This window comes from Lissotriton helveticus, chromosome 1_1, assembly GCF_964261635.1.
Source record: "Lissotriton helveticus chromosome 1_1, aLisHel1.1, whole genome shotgun sequence".
Classification (NCBI taxonomy): domain Eukaryota; kingdom Metazoa; phylum Chordata; class Amphibia; order Caudata; family Salamandridae; genus Lissotriton; species Lissotriton helveticus.
The window spans coordinates 1,113,612,968-1,113,632,132 of record NC_136057.1 but is presented as its reverse complement, the minus strand read 5'-3'; the positions used below and the strand labels follow the sequence as shown (position 1 = coordinate 1,113,632,132).

Genomic DNA, 19,165 nt, shown 5'->3' with positions numbered 1-19,165 from the left:
ACCGTTGGCCGACGGCAGCACTTAAAGGGTTAAGAGTACTATTCAATGCTATAAGGGGTGATAAAGAACTGCCACAAGTACCAACAGAAATGAAAGAACACAATGGAGACACCCATCTCAGTTGCAGGGATTAAGAAAGAGCTTTGTGTAATTCTGAAAGGAAAAGCACCTGGTCCAGATGGGTACATTAATTGAGCAGCTAACCTGTTGGTGAACAACACTGCTTTCCATTGCATTGAAGCTGGAAAGTGTTCCCCCCAAAAAGGCAAGGATTTTCACAGTTATTTCTTGTTTTCAGTTCAAATCAATTATAACTGAAAAATCACTATTGAAGGAAAAATTTGCCTTTTCAGTAGAAACCACAAAGCAGTTGCTTATGCTACACTTTTACCGAAGGGAGTTTTGCCTTTTTAGTAGAAACTGGAAACACTGGATTTTGCTGCACTTTTACTGTTTTGGTGCCCTTTGGAGTCAAAGCAATACAAGTATACCAACTAACTCTAAACACTTTTGTTTGATGGATGCTCCCGCTATGACCTCCTATGGGCATGGTAATGTGACTAAACTGCATATGTTGTGAAGTGCAGTGTTATTTTTAGCCATGGATGTATATAAGAAATATTATTGAAAAATATGTTGAAACTGACAACCATGATTGTAATCTCAGACAACATTGACTGCCATGAATTCGTTGTGGCTTCCCCGGACATTTTGCCAATGACAAAAAACGCCTTGCCCGCAATCGTGTGACTCCAATCTTACAGAGATTACAACAGTAATGAAGTAATACTCTCAAATATGTGCCACATTGTGCTGCATAATTTGCCTTTTCTTCACACAGAATTTAGTCAACCCTGCAGCATAATTTGGTATGTTTTTCTCTGAATCTTGTAGGCATTTTTGTTTATTTCACTGTTTTATCTTTCTTTCCTATTTTGCCTTCCTCAATCCACCTCACTGCATTTCTTTTCTTTTTCATCTAATGCTTACTTTTCTTTATTTGTCTGATTTCTCTGCTTGCTTCCCAGCATTAACACGCAGAGACATTTTAAGGCATGGGCAAAGTTGGCTCTGGCCCAGGGCTCCAGCTATTCAGGGGGGGGGGGGGGGCTCTTAGAGGAAGCTCTTTTCTGCAGAGTCTAGCCCTGATGACCTTGAATAATTCTTAAATACTTATTTTTAGTGTGGGTGATGTGTGAAAGTTTACAGACATTTTTGCAGAGAAATGTTGTGTATACGTTTCATGCAACATCAATAAAATAATTTTTGGAGATCGAAAAAGGACCTCACAATATTGAAAACACACCTCACTATCCCTGAATATTAGATTTCAAAACATTTAGGGGCAGATTTACAATAACTGGCACATCCCTGCTTATCAGCAGGCATGCGCCAGTTATTGTGCGCCACGGCTCCGCCACCATGGATGCGCCGCATTTACAATGCAGCGCACCATGGGGCAAAAACGGCACAGATGCGTGACGCATCTGTGCTGTAAGGGCAGCGCATTGCTGGAGTTACGTCGCAAGCGCGACGCAGCTCCAGCAATGCTCTGGGGGCCCTATCTTTACAATGCTGCGTCAATCCTTACGCCTGCTTCAAGCAGGGGCGGGGTTTTGACGCAGCATGGGCTCAAAAGTGTCTGAGTGAAATCTTGTAGATTTCACTCAGCCACTTTTGGAAGGCGTTCCTGCGCCGGAACGCCCCCACACCCCCCTGCGCAGAAGCGCCTACTTCAGGCGCAGGGCTTTACAATGTGACGCATCTCCCAGATGCGTCACGTTGTAAATACCCTGCAGCATGGCGCATATTTTGCACTGCCGCTGCATCACAAAAGTGGCACAACGGCGGCGTAAAAGAGGCGCAAGGGGCTTGTAGAATCTGGAGGACTGTGTCTGTGCACTGTCTGTGACCTGGCCAAAGAGGGTATGAAAGAGGTGACATTGGATCATAAATTATAAAATGTTCTGAGCAGGAGCCACCAAAATATGTTTGGCCCCAAATCTTTAAAATGCACCAGCATAAAAAAAACACGGAAGGCTGGTTATCACTAATACTTAATATATATATAAGCCTGTCGCTGCTGAATGCCGTACGAACGGGCAGCTGAGAAATACAGGTGTAACATTTTAGATTGCATGAGCATCTTAAATAAATAGATACGGGGAGCTTCTACGGACGTAGAGTGTCCAGCGTGAACTCCTTCCAGCAGTAGTTGTGCGGACTGACGGGCCCCGTAAACTGAACTATGAACTGGGATTGGTCGCGGAAACGTTTGTCGGCTGTTCATTGGTTGCAAGAGTTCACGTGCTCATGTCGTATTGTCTAGCTGCTGCACAGGTCCATCTTAAACCAGTGGGCGGGTTTTATCGACGCTCATCGCAGATCCTGGCTTTTTTCTACGGGACTCTGCTTTGAACGAGCTTGCATGCTGCGCAGGGCCAGGTAAAACTATCTACGGCGTCGGAGTCCAGGCCAGAGGTCAGCAGTGGACCCAGCTACATTTTTCCAATGGGACCTGTGCCGGTGAGTTGGTTAATGAGGGCTTTGGTTTTTACTCCGACGCGCCGCAGGGTTTGTAGCGCCACCCGGGATGTACGTTCGTCACTTGCACGTCATATGCGCGCCGCCTCCCATCAGTTGGTCAGTCAAGCGTAACTAACTGACCGGCCCCTTTGGTCCCTCCCTGCCTGAATGTGATGGGTTGTGAACTATGTGGTTGGGTTGTACATTTGGCGTCTGGAGATACTTGTTCTTTAAGGATGATGCCTACAAAGACCGAGCCACGCAAATTGTTGGCATGTCGGCAGGCAGTAAAAAAAAGCATGTGAAACAAGCATTGGAAATACATCGCTTTCGCCTATGTGATGAATACAAAGCTGTTTTTATCAATCATCGCATGGGACAATGAAAGAACTCCCTGACAAGTAACTCGGGAGTGGAGCGGATGTGGTGTAGGGGCCAGGAGTCTCTGTGGACTAACCTCCTGTGATTCTTGGCAAATCATTTAATCTTTCTGGTGATAAGTTGTTATATAAATATGTTACAAGATAAAAAAGCAAAAAGGTTCAATCATTATTAAAAATAGTTCCACCAAAGGGGACCATAACAGTTTTCCGGCAACGGGAAACTGTTAAGAGAGGCAGATGAGGAACAAGCATTGGTAAATGCAGGCATAAAGGAATGAAAAGCTAGGAAAGAGAGGAGGCGGGATGTAGGCTCCCTTTAAGTTTATATTAAAGACAATAGATTTCACGAGTACAGCGCAAGCGATGTGCATGCAAAACCCCCCAAAAAATAAGATGCTGGCTGTGTCATAGCACTGTTTAAAAAAAAAAAAAAATCTTTCAGTAACACTAGTGTGCAACAAAGCTAAAAACTTTGAAAAAGGCAATGGATCGTGTAGGTGAGACCTATTGGCTATGGCTATGTTTTTGTTTTTTTATGATGGTGTTCTTATTCAGTGTTGAGAAAGCTTGGGGCCTTGAGTACCTACCTATTGGAGAGAAGTGGCCCAGTGCAGCCGGTGTGTACTTTGTAAGAGTTCTACTTTGGATCAAGTGAAGACGGAATGAGTTCTCAGCAGAGTGCAACAATGGCTCTCTTACAGTACTCTGCCACAATTGATGTTGGGTATCTTCAAAATGGTCTTCCTCCGGATATATGTCGATACGACGGAAACCAATACTTTGTATGCTTTTACAACTAAGATTTTATTACGCAAATACCATTACAACGCATTTTTATAGTTTGCATACTGTTATGCGCTGTAAAGGTATTTGCGTACTAGAAGCATGCGTTGTAAAAGCTTGCGTAGAAATAACACCAGCAAAGTAAAAGATGTGTGGTAAAGGTAATGCGTAGTATTGGACACGTACTAATGGTAGTTTACCTCTTACTCCTCCTTGTAATAACAGATGATTTTTTTTTTTACCAGTGCACACTGTCAACAAAAACTTGTAAGACAGGATTTTTTTCACCCTCTTGGAATAACTACTTAAAACTCTTCTGGTCTGCTCTTATGTCAATGCCCTTACCCAGTCCATTAATGCAGGCTGTTAATAGTATCTAAGCAAAAGTATCACTTCGGTGATTGCTTGCATATTGCTATTCACAGGGCGAAAGCGCCCAGTCAACTTTTCAATATCAAACGCAACGTTGTATTCAGTGTGCAGTGATTTAACATGTTGCTCCATTGTAGAAATATAGCTATTTTTGCGAGAAAATCTGCTCATTAGGAATCATACGGTGTATTATAGGGCAAATGCACAGTCATACTTAGGTGGTAACTGTTGTTATTTCCATTTCCCGGGTATAAGTGAACCTGCTTCCGGGCAGAGCTTTTTGGAATGCTATACTTCTGTAGTTCCTTTGGCTCTGAGAAAAAGTCTCCAAGAGTTAACACTCAAACATGAGTTGCATTTTATATATAAAAGGATCAGTACTCTGAAGCAGACCATGGGAGGGCATGTTCAAGCATCCGTGTAAACTCTGACTTATAATGACCTCATTCGACTTCATTGCTTCCATTACAGTGTTTATAAGCACAGCACGCAGGTGGGCATTGAGGCCCTCCAAAAGCAAGATGAAGTATTGTAAGGAGTGACAGATGCTGGGAGGGAAACGCAATCTTGCGTTAATGTACATGGTGTTTTGACAGTTATGTTTTATATCTAGAGAGTTTTATTTTAGGGGGTGGGGGAGGTTTGTATTTTTACTAAAAGTGAACAAGTCTATGGACGGCAAGAATGAGGTGAATTTTAACTGCAATATAAAGTTCAAATGTGCCAAAATTAGGAGCGGTTTGTAAAGAGGCTAACCAGCTGGTCAAAATCAGGGAATGATAGTTAAAACCAGAAAACGACTTCTGCTATTTAATTAGTGTTATTAGTTTGTAATCTTAAATGAGAGAACATAGTAAATATACAGAATATCCAATGCGTTGGTAAGTGCCAGTGACGCTGCCTGGTGCTCGATACTGCCAAAAAAGTCCTCCTCCCAGTCCACATCCTTTGACCCCACTGTTGGACTTTTCCACCATGGGGCTCAGCCACCAGGGTCCGGGGAATTCCGTTTGTACAGTACTACTGGGGACTAGCAATGCAAAACGTGTTGGGTTTAAAGGCTCTTGGTGAGGGGATAGACGGGAAGAAATGTAGTCTGAAAAGGTGGCCGCTTGGGGGGTTGTGGGTCGAAAACCAACATGGGGTGGAGACTGCTCTCCGCACAAATACGGCATCCTTGACTTGACAAGGCACTAGGATCGCACTGTACCTGACACAACTGCTAAAGGTCAACTACCACAAGTCGAATATTAAGGATATCCATTTACATGACAATGCGACCACCCCAAAGGCACAACATATGGACGCCTTCCATATTTTCCTAAGATCACAGCACAAATTCATCTGGAGCTGGGATTCCAGTTCATGAGGACCAAGTTTGAGGTTATAAATCAAATACGCTGTAGTCGCTCCCGCGACCTGTAAAAAATGTGGATGTTTGTGTGATCGCTTGAGGGACCGCAAAGTTATCATCATCATAGGTGCCGTACACCAAGACGTGCCGCCAGCCATAGTGCATGTTCCTTGGTTTGTAGTGGGATGCACCCTTGGAGTGCTACAAAACCGGAGCAGGAGCGCTATGCTGGCATGAAACAACCAGTATTTTCAGGCAAAGACAGTTTAAAAAAACGGAAAGGTAGCCAAAATCTGTGCTTTTGAACGATTAAATGTCAATTTGAAACCTAAAATTAAAAGCCAAAAGTACACTAAATGTATTTTACAGTTCTCTTAATGATTCCTAAATTATGTTAAAGCAAGCACTGTAGTGACCTCACAGGTCATCCCCTGGCCTTTCCTGGACACTCATAGTACGTACAAATAAATAACTGTTATTTTTATGTGAGAAAGGTGACAACACTACCCAGGAGTGGCTACTGGGTCCCCGGCCCCGCATCGGCGACTTATCTCGCATCAGGTATGAGAGCATGCTCTGTGGTTTGCAAACGTGTGAAATGAAAATATGGTTATGTGACAATCATCAAATGTTTGCTTTTGCACAAAACAGGCTGTTTAGCAAATGCTGCATTTTTTACTACCATATGCTTGACTCAAAGGACCAGATTTGATGTCGCGGCATAGGGTGTCCATGGGGACACTATACTTGCCCGACGAACTAGGAGGACTGGCGGTGCCTAACTTCGAGCATTATTATCTAGCCTCCCAGCTGCAATGGGTTGCTCGTGGCTTTCATCCTTATATTTAGGGGACACTTCATTACAACCCCCAATAGCGTTCCTAAACTTGCTACATGTTTTCCATCCATGCACAAAACCCAAACCCCCAGACACACTTCTACTCACCCTAGCCTATAATTGCTTTCGTAGGAGTCTCTTCCTTACCAGAGCCACAATCCCATATACACCCACTATCCAACTGCTAGGGACTCCGCAAGGGGACACTCCTACCACCGCTGCCGATCTATAGCACTGGGCCTCAGAGGGTATTCAAGACTTGGGAGATCTTTTTTAGGACAGACCACTCATCCCATATCAGGAACTCCTAGCGAAAGGGAATTTGCACAGGGAAAGTTTTTATTTGCTTCAAACACTTTTAGCCTCATTGTCATCTAAGTGGGGTACAGGAATCGTCCACACACCACACATTGCAATACCTCCATGTGATGGGGACCAGGAGGCACTTCACATGTTGGGCGTCCTCCATTTGTCAACATACGGAGGCCGATCACACCCACCTGAGACATCATTGGGAGGGGTCCTTGGGGAGGTCATCCACAGATAGAGTGGACTACAGTTCGACGTACATTCCATGTAACCAGCAGTTTAAGCAAATCCAATTATTTGTGTTACACAGGGCTTATCTCACCCCAGCTCAAATGAATAGATACTGCCTCTGTGCCAATGCTGCCTGTCCTAGTTGCCAGCAATTAGATGCCGACATACTCCATATGTTGTGGCATTGTCCAGTCCTGGTTGAATACTGGAGCAGTGTGACAAGCACACTAGCCGCCTGCACACATCGCGTTGTCCCACCTCGATGGAAGGTACACATATTACACCTATTTAGCAGGAATAACAAACACAGGGCTACCACCCGTTTCCTAGATCTGGGTCTAATAACAGCAAAACGCTTGATAACCAAGCAATGGAAATCCCCTCTTTCACCTCACACATTAGCCTGGCGCAGATCTTTACTTAACTGGGCTAGGGCGGAGGGAGTAGTGCTGCGCAGGGAAGATCTGCTCGGTCTCCGAAAGTTCTCCCTGGCGTCTCAATGGGACACCATGGTGTCGAAATTTCAGGAAATGGTCACTAACACTGGGGAACCCGGGGATGATATTCAGGACTGACACACACATCTCATTCCCCCCCTTGGTAGAGGTGGTGTGTAGCCCTGACCTCCAGAGCTATATTGCCCCCTTTTTCAGAATCCTGTTGTCATTGGGCCCTGATAGAGCTGGCTTCCCTGGTTATACTAGGCACAGCAGCAGGTCTCTTGCGACTCCCTCCCCCCTCCTTGTTTAAGTTGTACTCCTTTTTGTTGTACCCTAATACCACAATTTTGCCTACGATGCACCGCGTCCGAAATGTCCGCAAGCCGTCCAGAGGTAAAATGCTTAGGCGCTGCTTCGCCTTTTGTGCAGGCGCAGTCAGGAGACTACTTTTAACCTCTGTCACACAACCTATCTGTCCCCCCTTCTTTACGGATGGGTACTCGTATAATGTAACACTTGCAAATAACTACCCACGGTGTATAGGCATTGTTATGGTTGTATGCTTAAAATGTGCTAAATGTTAAAAAATAGATTTCAACAAAAATGGGGCAAGATAACCTTTCAATAGTAAACAAGCATTTGCAATGCAATTACTCTCGAATTTACGCTAGTTTGAGTTATTGACATTGTAAATAACAATGACTTTTATTTATGTTTTGGTTTTTAAAACTTAAATAAAACGCATTGTCATTTACAATGCCAATAGCTTAAACTCGCGACCTATTGCATTGCAAATGCTTGTTTTGCATTTGTCACCCCGAGTGGGACGTGTATGCCCAGACGTGGGTCCCATGCTCTCCATGCCACTGGAGTCAAGCTAGCCTGGCTGATGAAGGTTGATTTTTTTTTTTTTGGGGGGGAAATATTTTTTTATTAACGTTTTTGCAGAAACAAGCACGTTACATGGTAATATGCACTATTTACAGCAACCGTGATGTTATTCCGTCAAAGAGTGTTCATCGTGTGTGCACCGAAAACGCTTGTAGATGCAGTTCACTTGTTCTCTCTGTAACGTGCTGCCAGTAAGAACCAGGGATAATTAACTGGGGGGGTGTGGAGGGGGGCGGGGGGAGTCAGGGCGTAGACATCATGTAGAGCGTCTGGGGCAAGTCAGATACAGGCCGTTGGCATGACCTATCCCTGTTGGAGGGCTGTCTGCTGGACAGTGTCGCTAGGTGTATTATACAGTGGAGCGTGAAGCAGGGAGGCGTTTACTTCTTGTGGCGGTCGGGGTAGGGGGGCAGTGGCGCGTATGCTTCGCTGTGAGGGACGCGCCACCGGGCTTGTGGGACCGTCCTGAGAGGCATTGGGGTCAGTGCGCATGCGTAATTGCTCAAACTGGTGGGATAGTAGGGCCCATTCCAACAATATGGGTGTTTACGTAGACCCTTCGCTTCCTTCTCCCTCAGTGTCTCCTCCTCTGCTTTCTCCCACTTCTGTACCGCACCCACCCATGCCTCTATCGGGGGGCCTGCTGTAGTTCGCCAGGTCATGGCTATATTTCGTTTGGCCAGGAGCGTAGTTAAGGATGCAAAGCGAGCCTGAACCTTATGAGTTTTTGGTTTTCGGAATATTCTTAGCGCTACTGTTTCCCACGTGTGGAGACCCGTGAGTTCCGTGAGCGTGTCCAGCACTATAGACCAATATGGGCGAAGAGAGAGGCAGCTCCAAAACACGGAAATGCGCGTCTGGTGCGTGACATCTGGGGTAGAGAAAGGGGGTATCTGGGAAAAACGCTGCAGATGCGCCGTTGTTTGATATGCTCTGTATAGGATGTAAAACTGAATATTTTTTAAACGTGCATTTCTGGACACTTTCTTGGGGAATTCCAGCGCACGTCCCCACTCCCCGTCATGCAATTGTCTCCCAGTTTCATCTTCCCAGATGGCTCGAAGGGCATGCAGTGGTCTATTAACCAGTTCCCTGATGGCCCTATATAGCCAAGTAACCAAGTGTCGGCCTATACCCATGTATAGTATGTTGTGGATGACCGGGTGTGTCGCCGGTTCGCCCGCAGAAAGGTCCGAGTGTGGCCAAAAACTCTCTATAAACTGTCGGTGAGTTAAAAACTGCCCCAGTGGGAGATGGTTTTCTTCCATGAGCCGCTCATAGGGACAGAGTTGCCCATCTGTGAATAGCTCCTCCGCTTGAGTGAGCTCGCGTTCCGTCCATACCCGGAGCATGGTGGACGTGAAGTATGCCTCACGTTTGGGCCAGCCGACCAGAGGCAGTTGAGGGGAGTAGTGCGGGGTCTCTGCCGACATGCGGTGAATTCATTGCATACATTGACGGGCCACTGACACTTGCAGCGGATACGTTCGTCGTGGTTTGGTGCCCGGAAGCAGTAGACGACAGAGCTCCGGGGTAGGGACTGGGCCCTGTACTGTATGCGTTACTTCAGTATGCCTACCCGCCGTCCAGTACGATAGCCATTGTAGTTGCGCCGCCAGGAAGTATGATTCGAAGGCAGGGGCGCCGAGGCCTCCTTGTGTAGTCGGCAGCTGCAGTTTAGTGAGAGCTAATCGATGTCTGCTGGCTCCCCAGATAAGTGAGCGGAGAAGCGAATCCAGGTCCCGAAAAAAGGATTTGGGAGGCATGACTGGCAAATTCGTGAAGCAGTACAATAGCCGGGGAACAATGATCATCTTGGCTATGGCTGCATGGCCTATCGGGGCTAACGGGAGGCACTTCCAGAAACCCACCGACGATCTGATGCTGGCTAACACTGTGCGATAGTTGCCCTCATAAACATCGCCGGGGGAGTGGTACAAGTGGACACCGAGATATCGGGGGGGGGGGGGGCTCAAACTCCAGGAGAGATGTTGTGTCCCTATCCTCACCTCCCGCGGTTCGAGAGTCGGGCGTAACAGATAGACTGTGGATTTGTCCCAGTTTACTCTGAGCCTGGACTCCTCCGCAAACTTCGTCAGAGTTGTCCAAATGGGTGTAAGGTCCGCGGTGATATCTCAGACATATAGAAGGAGGTCGTCTGCGTAGAGGGACACGCACGTATCCCCTATGGGGATGCCCCATGTGGTCCCCTCCCAACGGAGTCGTATAGCCAGCGGTTCTACTGCCAGGGCGAAGATCAGGGGCGCTAGTGGGCAGCCCTGTCTCGTACCTCTCTCTCCACCTTAAAAGGGGGGAAATGTATCTGTCTATTCTAACCCGCGATGTGAGTTTGGTGTATAGAAGCTGTGTGTATTTTAGGAGAGTTGGACCGATTTCCGCCCGTCGTAGGACAGCGAAAAGGTAATGCCATGTAAGAGTATCAAAGGCCTTCTCCAAGTCCAGAATCGGGGAAGCCGCATGAGGGTGCATGATCCTGAACATGGAACAGACGCTGTATGTTTTGGGATGTATTCCTACCGGGAACAAACCCACATTGGTCCGGATAATATAGGGATCGTAAAATTTTTTCATATCTGTCTGCCAGGATTTTCCCCAGTATTTAGCAATCTGCAGCTAGAAGTGTGATGGGGCGGTAGGAGGATAATTGCAATGAATCCTGGTGCAGCTTGAGGAACGTTACTATGACCGACTCGCGAAGTGAGGTCGGCAACTCCCTTTTTTCAAGTGCCGTCGCTAGCATTTCTGCAAGACGTGGGACCAGTATTGTGGAAACAGTGCTGTAGTATTCCACAGGCAACCCATCTAGTCCCGGCGCCTTGTTCCTTGCCAGTGCCCGAATCGCATGTGTGACATCCGTCGACGTCATTTTGGCATCTAGTGTAGTCTTCTCTGTGTTCGAGATGTGCGGGATCGGTAGTGGATCTAAAAAGCGGTTGATCGCCTCTTGTCCAAGATATCTTGGGGCTCGGTAAACCGCGGTATAATGTAACTGGAAGGCTTTTAAAATATTCATTTGGGAGCGTGCTAAGTTACCCGAGGGATCTATTGTTAGGGGGTGATGGGCTCTCCACGCATCAGCTAAGGCCCAATGGTTAACCCAGTGATGAAACCGCTCCGTCTGCTTAGGGCGGGAGAGTGTGGTGGCGGTGGGTGAAATCTGTCTAGTGCGATATTGAGCGCACAGTTATAGTCTCCCCCAAGGATCCATGGAAGAGATGTGAATTGGGCCAAAGTCCCTGTGAGTGACTCCCAGAACTTGTCCTGGTCAATATTCGGGGCATATATGCTACCCAAGAGAACTGACTGCCCATCTAACAGCCCCTCCAGTAGTACATATCTGCCATCTTTATCCACCACCGTACGGTGCTCTTGAAAAGGGGTACCCGGGCGGACCCATATCAGCACGCCTCACGCGTACGAAGAGTAGGACATGGCACATATAGTTCCACGCCATCTGGCCCGCAGCTTGCTGACTTCTAACGCTGTGAGGTGTGTCTCCTGTAGAAACGCTATGTGTGAACGCTGGCGCTTAATGTATGTATACGTGGTGTATCGCTTGCCTGGCGTGTGAAGACCCCGTACAATTAAGGTTAGGAAGCTAACGTCCGTATCCTGCATTTGGGTGACTGGTGATCGTCGCCTCTGCCTAGCTGAGTGACGGAGGAGGGGCTGCGGGGCCATGGAGTTTAACGGTGTCCAGATCGTGTGGTTGTCATACGTGGAGGATTGTGTTCCCTGCCCAGGTGTGCTGTATGCCCTGGTGCATGTGCTCCCTACGTGGTGAAGGGTTCAATCAATCATATCATTTGTAAAGCGTACTACTCACCCGTGAGTGTCTCACGGCGCTGGGGTGGGGAATGCTGCTACTGCTCGAAAAGCCAGGTCTTAAGGAGTTTTCTGAAGGTCAACAGGTCTTGGGTCTGCCGTAGGTGGATGGGGAGGGTGTTCCAGATCTTGGCGGCAAGGGGGGAGAACAATCTGCCGCCTGAGGTCGCTCTTCAGAAGCGGGGGACTGTAGCGAGGGTGAGGTCGGCGGAGCTGGCGGGTGGGGGTGTAGAAGCTGAGTCGTCTGTTGAGGTACTTTGGTCCGGTGTTGTGGAGTGCCTTGTGTGCGTGGGTGAGGAGCTTGAAGGTTATCCTCTTGTTGACCGGGAGCTAGTGCAGGTCTCTCAGGTGAGGTGTGATGTGGCTGCGGCGAGGGATGTTGAGGATCAGGCGTGCAGAGGCGTTCTGGATGCGTTGGAGCCGTCTCAAGAGTTTGGCCGAGGCTCCTGCGTAGAGGGTGTTTCCATAGTCCAACCTGCTGCTGACAAGGGCTTGGGTGACTTCTTCTTGTTTCAGTGGGGATCCACTTGTAGATCCTACGAAGCATGTGAAGGGTGTTAAAGCAGGAGGAGGAGACGGCATTGACCTGTTTAGTCATGGAGAGGGTGGAGTCAAGGATGACCCCTAGGTTGCGTGCGTGGTCGGTGGGTGTTGGAGCGGTTCCCAGTGCGGTCGGCCACCAGGAGTCGTCCCAGGCCGAAGGGTTGGATCCGAGGATGAGGACCTCCGTCTTGTCCGAGTTCAGCTTCAGTCGGCTGTTGCTCATCCATTCAGCAACGGCCTTCATTCCTTCGTGAAGGTTGATTTTGGCGGTTTGGGGGTCCTTGGTGAGGGAGAGTATCAGCTGGGTGTCATCGGCATAGGAGAGGACGTTGAGGTCGTGCCGACAGGCGACGAGGGCGAGCGGTGCCATGTAGATGTTAAACAGGGTTGGGATGAGGGGTGAGCCCGGGGGTACGCCGCAGATGATCTCAGTGGCTTCGGAGCGGAAGGGGGGAAGGCGGACGCTCTGTGTTCTGCCGGAGAGGAAGGAGGTGGTCCAGTCCAGGGCCTTCTCTTGGATCCCAGCGCTGTGGAGGCGTGTTCGTAGTGTGTGGTGACAGACCGTGTCGAAGGCGGCTGACAGGTCCAGGAGGATGAGGGCCGCAGTTTCTCCGTTGTCCAGCAGGGAATTGATGTCATCGGCGGCGGCGATGAGGGCAGTCTCGGTGCTGTGGTTCCTGCGTAACCCGGACTGGGAAGGGTCCAGGATGTTGTTCTCCTCGAGGTAGCGGCTCAGTTGTTTGTTGACGGTCTTCTCCATGACCTTTGCTGGGAATGGGAGCAGGGAGATGGGCCGGTCCTTGGGGTCCACCTTGGCTTTCTTGAGTAAGGTGTTGATCTTGGCGTGCTTCCAGCTCTCCGGGAAGGTTGCTATCTCGAAGGAGGTGTTGATGGTGGTGTTCATGATCTTGATGGTGTCATCGTCGTTGATGTTGGTCCAGTAGAGCAGGCGGTTGGTGCGGATGGTGGTCATGGGGGCGGAGGTCTCAGTAGTAGTCGGGGCGGTCGTGGCGTTGAAACTGTCATGGATGTCTGTGATCTTGCGGTGGAAGAAGGTGGCCAGCGAGTCGCACAGGTCTTGCGAGGGTGGGATGTCGTTGGTGTTGGAGCTGGGGTTGGAGAGTTCCTTCATGATGTTGAAGAGCTCTTTGCTGTTGTTCGCGTTGTTGTCTAGGCGGTCTTTGAAGGAGACCCTTTTAGCGGATCTGATGTGGTGATGGTGTCTGCGGGTGGCATTCTTGTGGGCGGCGTGGCTGTCCGGTGTTCGTTCGTGGAGGGTTAGAGTAAATCGGGTCAGAAAAACAAAGAACCAGGAGGGGAAACAGTCCCAATACCATGGACCTATCGGCGGTGCGATACGTCCGAACCAACTCTCATGGAACTAGAGAATAATGAAATAGTACATGGGGGTGGCTGCTCATGCTCGTGCGGCGGGGCTCCGTCAGGGCATTTGACGGATCAATGTTCGTCGTCTGGATCGTGGTTCAGCATGTAAGGCATGGTGCATGCTGGGGGTGTGTTCCAATCGAGCATGGAAGCTCATGTCCGCCGGGTTACATCAGATCTGTCGGATTGTCCTCCTGTGCTATCATTAATGCAGGGTATCGGCAGTTTGCGGGGTAACCTGGGGTATTGTGACAGAGTCAGTCATGGACTGAGTCTCATTACTATCTTCTTCTCCTTCCAATGTGAAAAGGTGAGGGGCCCCTTCGAGGTCCTCCTTGGTCAGGGCGGTTCCTAGCTCCGTCACGGCCTGCAGGGCTCTGCGCCGTTCCTGCATAATTTGCTCCAGGTCTGATGATTCAGCAGTGTGGAGCTCCGTGCACTCTTTCCATCCCTGCCGCATCTGCGCTTGTGTTAGCTGTGAGTTGCGTCGCCTGTTGCGTGGTGCTCGTTGTGTTTTCTCCCGCGGAGCCTCTGGCGCGGGGTTCAGTGTGCAGTGATGGTCCACCCAATCACAAGCATCTGCAGCACTTGAAAAGAAGTGGGTAGTGCCGGCGTGGATAGTCTTCAGTCGGCCTGGGAACAGCAATGAATACTGGATGTTGTTCGCCCGAAGACGGCGTTTCACCTCCAAAAAGGATGATCTTTGCTTTTGCACCGCCCGTGCATAGTCAGGAAATATTATGACGTTCTTGTTTTCGACCTGTAGAGGGCCGGTGCGTCTGGCGGCCCGTAGTACTGCATCGCGGTCTTGAAAGTGAAAAAACTTTGCGAGCATCGGCCGGGGTGGGGTTCCGGGTGGCGGTTTGGTGGCTGGGACCCGATGTGCTCGCTCGATTGAGAAGAAGGCAGTTCGGTCCGCAGTTGGGGTGAACGATTTGGCCCAGGCTTCCATGTACTCGACTGGGTGCGACCCCTCGACTCCCTCCGGAAGGCCCAAAACGCGGATGTTACAGCGTCTCGAGCGGCCTTCTAAATCGTCCATGCGTTCCTCCACTGTGGTGAGGCGGCCCATGACGGTGCGGAGCGTTTTTTGCTGTGCAGTCACGGTGGGTTGTAGGTCGGCAAGGGACTTTCCCCCATCCTCCACCTTCTCGGGAGCTTCCTGTGGTCATCTCGGAGGATATTCATATCCGTGGCAAGAGTACCGAGCCGTTCCTCCATAGAGACTTTGGAGAGTTCTATATCCGCTAACACCTTGTCTAGTTTGTCCAATATGGACGGCTCCGAGTGGGTCTTGGGTGGCCTGGTCAGTGTAGCAGTGTGTGGTTGGTTTTCTGGCGCCGTTTCTGGGACCATAGTCTGTTGTGAGGTCCTGGATTTCCCCATTGTATCACTTTGGGTGAAGTCCGACGCTGCCGGTGAAGGGGGTGCGGGCAGTCCAGTGGCCTCCCGTGGTCTGGTCTCCCCTATTGTGGATCGCTTGATACATGGGGCGTAATGTGCCCGTAGGTCGCTCTCGCCCCGCGGGGCTTACTACGTAGCGTCGCCAGTCGCTTTCGTTGTAGGTACCCATTGCCGCACCTCTCTGGGGTTAGCCGCAGTAGCCAAGGACGTCCTGGGGGTCCCCGACTTCCCGGGGGGGTGGGGGAGGGGGGGCAGCGGCGCCGGTGGTTGGTGGGTACACCCCTCCCCGGCTGCGCAGTGGCGACTCCTGCCCTCTAGGGTGGTTGGTGGCGATCCGCAATGATGGTGGGTACAGCAGTGATGTGGTGGAGGCCTTTCTGCTGTATTTAATCCTCCTTGACGGCCGCCATTTTAAGGTCCGGCATTGGTGATCGAGTCTTTGCAGCGGGTACAGGCGACTGCAGGTTCAGGGGGGGGCCGCGTTGGAAGAGACAAGTTCAGGCTCCTCACCTTCTGTGGCAGTGTCGGCGGGAGTTCTGCCAGGCGCTGGTGTGTCAGGTCCTGGGCGCCATGTTACAGCCAGGCAAATTTCGGCGTGAAGACGGCCCTAAGGATCGGGCCGAGGAGGATGCCGCGCTGCTCCCACCGGCAGGGTCTGCGCGCTGCAGCTCTCAATGTCAGGCCCCCAGTGCTCGCTCACGGCCGCCGCTCCCAGACGTTGAGGCAGTCGGAGCGAGGGCGCCTTCTGTGTCCGTTGGCTGCTCCTGTGCTCCCCCACGATCGAGCGCATCCGCGCCGGGCTGCTGACGGCAAACGCGGGGGCGGGGGGGGAGTCTCCCGCCCGATCCTCCGCGCGATCGGGACACTCGCCCAGGAATCCTGCAATTGAAGCGCGCGTGTCTCTGGGTCTCCGCCGCCTCTAGGTCACGGCTGGATAAGGGGGGGTGCCATCTTATGATCAGACCCCACGGTGAGACTTTTACGGCGTTCTCCGCCGTCTGTAAAGATGCTGCTTTAATCTGGACCCCTCCACGTGCGGACTTGGTTCCGACAGCAATTGGGTTACTTCCCGACCCAAAGCGACGAGGTGGTACCGTCCTCTGGTCTGCCCGGTTGCGGAGCCTCAGCTGAGCGCGTCCGCCATCGTAGCCTGCTTGGCCATGCTGATGAAGGTTGATACCCCGAAATCGGTCCTAGGATGCTTGTTTCCAGTCCAGGGAGGACCTGGCCTGTCAGTTCGGGCTGGACTGTTCCCATGGCGAACAGGGTCAAGTCTGATTTACATATGGCTTGATCTAAACTGGAATGGCATGGGGAGCAAAAAACGATTTAGGCCCAGATCTCTGTACTGGGGATTTTTCAGCAGTCCGTCCATCATTTGTTTGCGTAGCACTTTTCGCCAGAAGTGGGATGGGTATGCCCTGACGTGGGTCCCTTGCTCACTGTGCCACTGGATTCAAGTTATCCTGGCTGTTGAGGGGGTAATACCCCAAAACCAGTCCCAGGATGCTTGTTTCTGGTCCAAGGAGGACCCAGCTTGGCACTTTGCGCTGGAATGTTCACATGAGGCACTGGGCCAAGACTTATTTGCATATGGGTGGGTCTAAACTAGGGTGGAATGGTGAGCAAAAGAACAATGGATTTAACCCAGATCTCTTGTCTGGGGGTGAATGCATGATTTTTCAGCATTCCGCCCATCATTTGTTTGAGATAACACACTGGCACAGGGACATAATAGAGTGGTCACTAGCAGAAGAAATTCATGTGAAGTTGCCCAGATGTGGTGATTAATTATCAGAGGGTCTAACAGATTGGAGAGAACTATGAAACGCCCTCCTGCATCCGGCATCGGGTGAGTCCTCCTCTGGAAGGGAAGAGGCTGATGATAGTGGGAAGGAACGTTGCGAGGGTCTGCGTTGGGAGGAGCTAAAGGGGAGAGGGTGTTCAAGTCATGTCGGGTGGAGCGAATGACCGAAATTTGACACCGAAAGCTGGCTATGTGAAAAGCCCCGAGCTGCCCAAAATGGCGGCACCCTGCAGTGTCTGAACATCGGACCGAGCGCGGTGCAGAAATTACGAGAGCGGCATATACAAGTAAGGTGACGCTGCGCCTGATATGCTAACCACTTGGATGCTAAGGCACCTGCAGATTTTTACTGTCATTTCCATTTAAATGAATGGGCACTCCATGACGAGTTACCCTTGTCATTAGCATCCAAGTGGTTTTAAGGGATTACAGAACTAACAGATTATGGCGTAAAAGCACAATCACTATTGCAGAGAGACAATGGGCTACGGCGCTGTTGTTCACCGGATCTCAGCGCAAAATGGCGGACGGCTCCGGAATGATCGGCCGTTGGCACAAGATGCAGATACAGCGAGGCTTGACAAAGCATGATCCCATGATGCGACACAGTGCCTCAAAAGTCTATAGACGTGGTGAGCTGCGGATATACGTGACTCAAGAGAGCGGCGGGGACCGCGAGCTCCCTGTGCAGAACGGAGGGGGCAGCGGCTGCGGGCCCCCCGAGGGCAGGGACTAGCCCTCGCCACAGCAGCTCATCTACAAGTCCGGCGGCCACAAGGACAAGTAGCAGCAGCAGGTCAGGAGCTGGGAGAAGCTGCGGCTGGAGGAGAAGGAGGCCGAGAAGGGGGCCAAGAAAGTCAGCAAGAACATCGACCGGGTGCTGAAGGAGCAGAAGCGCGAGTACAAGCAGACGCACCGGCTCCTGCTGCTCGGTAGATACCCAGACCCGCCGAGGCCTGTCATCTGTGTGCAGCCTGGACTGACTGCGTCTGGACTGGTCAAGCAGAAACTTCAAATTAACTGAACTAGTTTCGGAGAATCCGGGCTTGTTTTACAAATTGTTCATTACTTCCCGAGGGGCATCATGGTATCCAGAGGCTTCATGGCTGATATTACAAAGTGCTTAACGTAATGCAAATTAATGAGCCGTGCCGGCTCTGCCCTGCTCGAAGATGAAGCCGGCTTTATGGGTGTTACACGTATCTGATTTGTGGCTGCCACATGAGCCGAGTCTGTCATTGGGACTCTTTTTGGGCTGAAGTGTGCATTTGCGAGCTCCCATTTTGTATGTTTATGGCCTTTTGCTATAATTAGACTGCCATGTCGTCCTCTTACCTCTGATCCCGAAGATGGCGCCCCCTTCCCTGATCTGGAGGATCTGCTGAGCATGGAAATAAAAATGGGCCTGCTCCCATCCCAAACTATGGTGGCCATCTTGGAGGGGTCATTCAATTTACCTATACTCACACTCCTGGTCCCTGCCTTGCTTGCCCAATATCTCCTATTAGGTGGTGTCGCCTATCTTCCAAATGGCATCGGTCAGGCGTTTTCAGGTCTACGCCCTGTGTGGTCCCCAAAGGTGAGCAGTGGGGCCATCTGGACATCAGACATTGTTTTCTTCCTCATCGCCCTCTTATGTTCCCTTCCCTCCCTCCATCAATATTCTTTTTCTTCAAAAGCAAAGGATCCAACTGTAATGTAACTCTAATTAATGTAACGCTGTAACATGTCTTAATTCTCATGTAAAGCACTCTGATACCTCCAGGTCTAGCCTGATCTTCCTCGTCGCCTTGCTGTGTCTCCTACCCCCTCCCCCACCTCTTCCCTCCTTCATTCTTTGCCTGCCTCCCCCTATTTCATTCCTCTCTCCCTTGTATCACTTTCCCCCTGTAACTTTTACCGAACTACCTTCCCCCTACCCCCCCGATCTACTCCTCTCCACTTTCCTGATACTGACCTCTGCCTTTTACCTATCCTGGCACTAGTCCCTACCCTGTCTACCTGTGAATTCTCCCTCGTCATTTGAGATCTAGCTATTTTGTCTGATGCCCG

General features: G+C 50.3%; 1 protein-coding gene across 1 annotated transcript in view; it reads left to right on the top strand.

The window, feature by feature from the left end:
• Positions 1-2,323: 2,323 nt before the first annotated feature.
• The window catches only part of YEATS4 (YEATS domain containing 4), a 164,679-nt gene continuing 147,837 nt past the window's right edge, over positions 2,324-19,165 (top strand). The window contains exon 1 of the mRNA XM_078678831.1: positions 2,324-2,526. Coding sequence (XP_078534957.1) covers positions 2,512-2,526 — 15 coding nt within the window. The 5' untranslated portion in view covers positions 2,324-2,511. The remainder of the gene's footprint in view (positions 2,527-19,165) is intronic.